General features: G+C 41.1%; 1 protein-coding gene across 1 annotated transcript in view; it reads left to right on the top strand.

Moving 5' to 3' along the window:
- KL (klotho) overlaps positions 1-6,775 on the top strand; it is a 49,102-nt gene extending 42,327 nt beyond the window's left edge. Inside the window, exon 5 of the mRNA XM_063149148.1 lies at positions 3,093-6,775. Coding sequence (XP_063005218.1) covers positions 3,093-3,430 — 338 coding nt within the window. The 3' untranslated portion in view covers positions 3,431-6,775. The remainder of the gene's footprint in view (positions 1-3,092) is intronic.
- Positions 6,776-7,078: the final 303 nt, after the last annotated feature.

Here is a 7,078-nt window from a genome sequence, read left to right on the forward strand (position 1 = left end):
ACAAGACCCAAGTGAGATAATTGTTACTGATGAAGAATCTTTGCTGCCTCACAGTATGTGTGTGTATATATGTATGTATATATATATATATATAAATCTCATTTATCTCATTTCTACTATTAATTGCTCTGGCTTCACCTTTAAGCAGTCTTGTGCATTTCCACATGTATTTTACCTATGTAGGTATTTGCAGACGCAAGACAAGCTATCTCTCATGTATCTCTTTGATAGAAAATAGAGACAACGCTCTTTGTGTCCCTTGCTGTAAAGCACCATTTCAAAGCTCTGAGTTATTACGTTTTTCCCTTTGTGCTGATATTCTTCATGAGAGGGGTAAACCCACACCTGGACACACTGTTCCTGTCACAACCACACTTAGGCAGGTATAACATAACCTCTTACCCTCCTCATTTCTACATGGAAGCAGGCTGTTGGCCTTCTTGGCCATGGCAGCAGGTTGGTTACACAGCTTCTGTGATGATATACTGTCATTTTAAACTCAGTTACAGATTTCTTCCCCCTATTTGAAGCAAGACCTCTTCAAAACTAGGTCTGCTTGTTGTTCACATTTGGTCATGTGCAAATGCCTGCTGCTTGTTTGTGCAAACCTTGCTATGCTGGCTAAGTTGTCTCTAATCTTTGTGACTTGCAGACTGTGAGAAAAACTTTTACATTTATTTCAGGTTGCTGATATATTTAAGATCTTTAAATAACTTAGTGCTAAAAGCTGAGCTCCATGACCATGGTAGAAATATACACATTGTGACACTTACTTGCCTTCAATTGCATTTCTAGACTTACTTCTCGTTCTATTACTTAATTCTACTTGAGACTAGTTGAAATCTGTTTATTATGGACTTCCCTTGACCTCATAACATTTTATTTTCTTGTTCCAAATGCCATATAATGTAAAGTCATTTGCCTTGTGAAGCTCTAAATATTTAACATCAAACATCATTACTTTTATTGATCTGCTGCTCTCAGAAAAAAAAAGTCAAGTTATTTTGACAAGATTTATTTTTCATAAAGCCAAACTGATTGGCATTAATAATGTATTATCTCCTAAATTTTATATTTATCAAGCTTTATATAATCTGTTCCACTCTTTTGATAGGTAGTAAAGGATGGCTGGCAGTTCCTGTCCACTGTATTAACTATTGGCTTTAACTTCCTCCTCTGTAATTTCCACCTCTTTTGCTGATTACTGAATATCCATATTAAGTGCCCAAGAGTTCATTCTCCATCATTTTGTAGCATTGAATGCATGTTTTATAAATCTATAGTTAAAAAAATATTTTGGCAATATTTGGGCTTGTGGTTTCAAACTGTTTTTTTCTGTACTGCTTGTCTCCTTGGCACTTCTGTTTTCAAAGTGTCTGTGGATATGGACTTTTCTCCCAGTTCCCATTAGCAAGAGCACCTGCATGCCTCTGCTTTTTACAGAACTTTATCCTTTGTACTGTTCTGGTACCACTGTCCCTCAGTCACTTCTTTCTCCCTCTTCTGTCCAGCCTGTAAATAGCTCCTGTGTTTTTCAGCTTAACCTATTTTCTTATCTTTTCACCTTCTTTGTGATGGATAAATATGTCTCTGCTAACTAGCTGTAATATTTTTCCTATAGTTTAATATAGACACCATGCTCTCATCCATAGTGTTTGGTCCATCAGCTTTTCCATTTTTTTCTTCTCCCTCTCTGATAGTGCATTTTTGTCCATCTTGTTGTTACATAACCTTGGCATCATGACTGATTCAGGTTTCTCCAAGACATGCATTTCTTTTTTGCAACACCTTGTGCAGTAACTAAGATGAATTATAAATCTTGTGTCCTTGCCTCAGTGTCACAGTGTAGAGGGGCATTGGTATGTGTATGCCCTGGCCTTAAAGTCCCTGTTCTGCCTTCTTCCTCCAGCTGGTTTCAGGCACTACATGTGGAAATTTTTGTGTATGTATTATTGCTCACCTGCATTGTTCCAGGGGAGCCAGCAGGTTTGTGCAGATAAATGATTCCAGGATACAGTATGGGCCCTTTTGGACTGAGGCTATATTTTGGAGTGCTTTGTACTCTCTTTAAGTACATCTTTGCCAATTGAAAACAAAGAACAGCAGTAACCATTTATATAACACCATTAAATCCACCTGCAGTTCTGCAAACACAACTAATTATCCTGGGCAGCAGCTCTGTAAAAGCCCAGGTAAATATTATTTCATTTTACACATGAAAAGTAGGTTAGAGGTGCTAAAATCTTGCACGTGGCTTCAGGAAGAATTGTTTCCAGAAGCATATGAAAGTTCAGTCCTGTGTTCATCTGCTTTAATTTGCTAAAACAGTGATTTTGAGAGATAAACTATTACAGTTTGTGTTTACTACCTTGGATTGATTTTTTTTGTCAAGCAGGATGGATGGCTCAAGGTTAACACTGCAGCTGCTGGGCCTCTTCCAGTAGCTGAGTTAGCAGTATGGATTGCAGACACGTTCTCAATACAGACTGATACAGGTCATCTTGGATCAGAAACTTGGGTTAATAACAGGAGAGGGCTGTAATTTACATAAACTTTCCCCTTGCACCAGTGATATCCCAGTGCACAACCTCAGCGTGGCTGTGTGATATTTCTGGTGTCGCTGTGCCTTTGCAAGTGAGAAGTGCAGCCAAACATCCTCTGTTTCTTGACTGTCCCCATCAGGATGTGCCCTGCAAGGGAGAAGGAGCAATCAGAGAAACAGGATGCAGAAAACTAGGGGCAGGAAACCCAAAACCTGTATTCTTTAATACATAACAAAGAGAGCCATCTTTTCATGATAGTCTCTATGCTGATCATAAAACACCATCAGGCACTCACAGCTGTGTTTGCCAAGCCCAAGGAAATAAATTGCAGGATACTCACAGATCACACTGTCTGGCAGTGGCTGACAGATTCTTACTTTTTATGAGAAACACTTCACAGATGTACATGTACCTTACCTAATTTTGGAGAGAAGTGCAGATGTGGATTTAACATTCCCCTGCCCCTCCTTTACATATGGATATATGGTACTGCTCTTGAATGCAAAGTGACATTGATTCATTTCTTCCACCCTTTGTCTTCTTTTGCAGCTTACACCTTGGATGACGTTAACCTTCAAGGATATTTTGTCTATTCTTTTAATGACAAAACTGCTCCTAAGTATGGTCTCTACAGCTATATTGCAAATCAGTATGAAGCAAAGCCTTCACTGAGACATTACAGAGAAATAATTGGCAATAATGGTTTTCCTGGTCCTGAAACTCCTGAGTTGCTGTGTCCAGAAGAGGTTGCCTCATGTGCCAATTGCCACTTCTTCCGAACAAGAAAATCGTTATTAGCCTTTATCTCTTTCGTATTTGTTGCATTTATTGTTACTATATTCTTCATTACTTACTACTCCAAGAGGGTGGAAAGACGGTATAAATAGAGCTTCTCCTTTGAATACATCGCTCACTGTCCTTTTTCTTGCAATCTCTTGGGAAATTTGAAATAAAATGCACAATGCTGTGATTGCTTCAGCATTAGGAAGGCATTTACATTGCTTGGTACTGCTGGATATTGACATTGAGAAGCTATTGCTTGCATATGGCTTCCAGAAATCATTTTCTCTGTTGTAGTACCTTTGGTTTATAACCAGTCCTTGATTCCTGTGGTTGGAGTTGTCTCACAACTTTCCCTGGGACCTTTTGATGCTTTACCCTTCTTGGATTTCCCTTGCTGAACTGTACAGGTAAAAGTAGGTTTTGATAATGTGGTGTGATGGAAGAGTCTAAATGTCAAATTCTCCAAGACTGAGGTGAAACCAGAATTTGCTTTTCCAAATTAGGATTTAACACTGATGTTTCTTAACCAGAGCTAGAACCTAACTGGAGCAGAGATCATGACTGAGAAGAAAGTGGAGGAGAATTGCAAAAAGCAGTGCCAGGGGAAAGATTAACCCCTGTCCTAAAGCAGATGCAGGAGGAAGAACAGGGGGTAATGAGTCTGTACTGCTGGGAGCTCTTGGTAAGTCAGTAACTGGTACTGTGACTACGTCTGAGTTCAGGATGCCATTGGGGAACTCCAGTTAAAGGAACTGTGTCATTCTCAGGGGGGTAAAAAGCAGGGATATATCCAGGGATTGCAGGGGTCCTGCCATCTACAGGAAAGAGATGAGAAGGGTGAAAGGGCTTCCCTTTGTTTTGCTCAGGGAAAAAAAAGGTAAAGAGCAGGAACTGGGATGTCTTCACTGTCTCAGCTGGCAGAAAGCTGTTTGCCTGACCCTGTGCCTCTTGCCCTGTACCCAGGGACATGGCACAGCTGGGACATCCTTTTTCTGCATTTCTCACAGCCAGTTGAACTCAGCTGCCACTGCTGCTGCCCAGCCACTTACCTGCTGGAAACTTGTGACAACTTAGCAGGGATGGTCTCTGCGTGCTATTTGTGTTGAGTGCAGAGTTTTCAAAAGGCAGCATTTTGGTGTAATAGTGCAGCACTTTATTGCTGCCAGGGTCTGGGACTGTGGAGCTGTTGGGCCAAACCTCTCACAGGTTGGCTGGAGGTTCTGCTTTGAGCAAGTGGACCTGGCAGCATTTGATCCCTAAGTATTACTGGATGTCTGAGGGCCTGTTTTTCTCTCAACAAGATGAAATAGTGGAATGTTAGCACCGTTGTTTATTAGTAGAAATAGAGAATGGGAAAGAAACCTGTGTCATTTGCCTGCCTTGTGAATTGCTGCATTCAGAGGGTCCTCAGGGTAAAGCACTACGGTCATTTTTGTCTGGTCTCTAACTCTAGGCCTGCATTGCCTTCAACTGTAATTGTATTTTTATTGTTATGTGAACAATGTCACTCACTGGAAAGAACATTTTAAAAGAAATGTGCTCTATGTTAATCAAGAATTATTTATCTACTAAGGCTGATTATGTTGTATTTAATGTGATGTTTATCTACTAGATTACTAGAAGATGACTAAATAACCTCCCAGGATTCTTTTCAACCTGATCACTCTATGATTCTATACTGCATATTAAAACTTACATATGAAATATGATTTTAATTTGTAATTTAAGATTATATTTTTTCTTACATAACGTATAGAAAAAAAATTACTGTCTTCTCATATGATTAATATATTTTTGTTCCAGTTCTAGTCTGTAAATGGTCTCTCTTTGCAATTATGTATATTTTGGTATTGAGATTGAGGTGCACATTTCAGGGTAAGTGATGAAGTATTAAAAATACGTGTAAAAATTATTTATAGACTGATAGGACTTGCTGTAGAAGAGAACATTTCAAACTGCTGTGTATTTATGTGTTGGTGCCTGGTGCACTGAGGATTATGAGGAAATAGCTCTCCCTGAGTGTATGAAATTTGGAATGGCTTTTCCCTGGCACGGCAGTGAATCACCATGCAATACGTTATGCCAGCTGCCAGATGCCTTTGCAGCACGTAACAAAAAATGGCATTCATTTAGCACAAGCTGCACCCAGCTCATGCCCAGCTTGTGTGTTCTGTATGCCTGTGTGTCTGTGTTTGTGTGTGTGGTGTGTGTTTTGCAGTTGGTCAAATGTGGGGGCCTGATGTTCTGAGGAGCCAGGTGTAGCTGGGTTGTACCTGCCCCCCTGGGTTTGAGGGGGCTCAGGGGGCCTGGACAGGGCAAATCCAGAAGAGCACAGGTGCCATGGGCACAGTGCTGATGGAGACTGGCCTGACCTGATGCTTCACGAGCAGTTCCCATCCATCCAGCTGCTGCTGGGAGCTGTGGGATGGCCCAGGCACAGCACAATGTGTGAAACATCGGTCCCGGCACGGAGGAGACACGGCAGGCTCTTCCCATAGAGGCTGGGTGATATGTAACCACTGACAGGCAGATGGCACCAGCTGGATAGCTAATTTGTAGGTAAACTGGGATTTGTTGCTGTGTGATCATATCCACTCATGGAGCCATGACCCATGGAGCTAACACAGCCTTTGGCATAGTTGTCTTTAGAAGAGGTTTTAAATATCACTGCAGAGCACAGCTGGCTTGAGCAGGGCACACTGGTTGCCAAAGCCTTCTCCCAAGCGTCCTGCCTGTGGTGCTGCTGGGCCAGTGAATTGCACAATGATGGGCTGTTCTGATGGAGACAATGGTATGGTTTTGCCTTTGGAATCTGCTTTATTTTATGTAATCTGGGACAGTGCAAGTTTCCTATCATTTGTCTTGAAAAAAATCACTCTTCAGTAATAACAAGGAACCCCATGAATAGGCAAAGATGGGATACCTGTCCAAGGTGTGCTTATGCAAACTGATGTGGCAATCACCTCCTTTGGTCCTGCTGTAGGGCACTTGCTGCCTTGGATGCTCACATGAGAGCAGTGATCTGGCTCTCCCAACCCAATCTGTGCATCCTGAGCAGAAATGCAGGCAGCAGGAAGGACGTGGAGCAGAGGGGGCTCCCTACTCAGGCTGCAGAGATGGCTTGGTGGTAGCTGGTGGTTTGTTTCCTCAAGAGCAACAAGGCTCAGCATGCTCAACTTGCGGTTTTTTAGGTACACTGCTTTCTTGATATTTAACTGTGTTTATAGAAAGAAATGTTGTTGCCAGTTTACTCAGTGCTCCAGATTAAACATTCTATCTGTTCAAAATATTTTTATGACACGTGTGCAAAACTTCTGGTTTATTTCTTGAAAAGATTATGCAGAGTGACTGTGGGAGGGATGTCTTTGCTAAATGACAGGATGAAAGTTATATTGTTTTTATAACAATCGCAGAAGTGAAATAAAGATACTGAATGTAACAAATTGTAACGTGATCTTACTGTTTAATCTGTCCAGTTTTTTCGCCTGCAGCATGAAGTACAGAGCATCTCAGGAGAGGCTATTGTGATAACTCTGCAAGGAGTTTGTGTTGTTTGTTTTTCCAGTGACACAGAAATAACTCTAGCTTTTGTTGGAGATTTCTGGGGCCTGTGGCTAAACAGATGTTTTTCCAGCAGACCTAGGAGTTTGGAGGCTTTTTGTTATTTGAGAGGTTTTTTTATTATTATTTTTTAAAGTGACTGTTGCTATTTAGAAGATCTGTGGAAGTAACCATACCAATTTAAGAGTGCT

The sequence above is a fragment of the Melospiza melodia genome, chromosome 2 (genome assembly GCF_035770615.1).
Source record: "Melospiza melodia melodia isolate bMelMel2 chromosome 2, bMelMel2.pri, whole genome shotgun sequence".
NCBI classification, from domain to species: Eukaryota; Metazoa; Chordata; class Aves; order Passeriformes; family Passerellidae; genus Melospiza; species Melospiza melodia.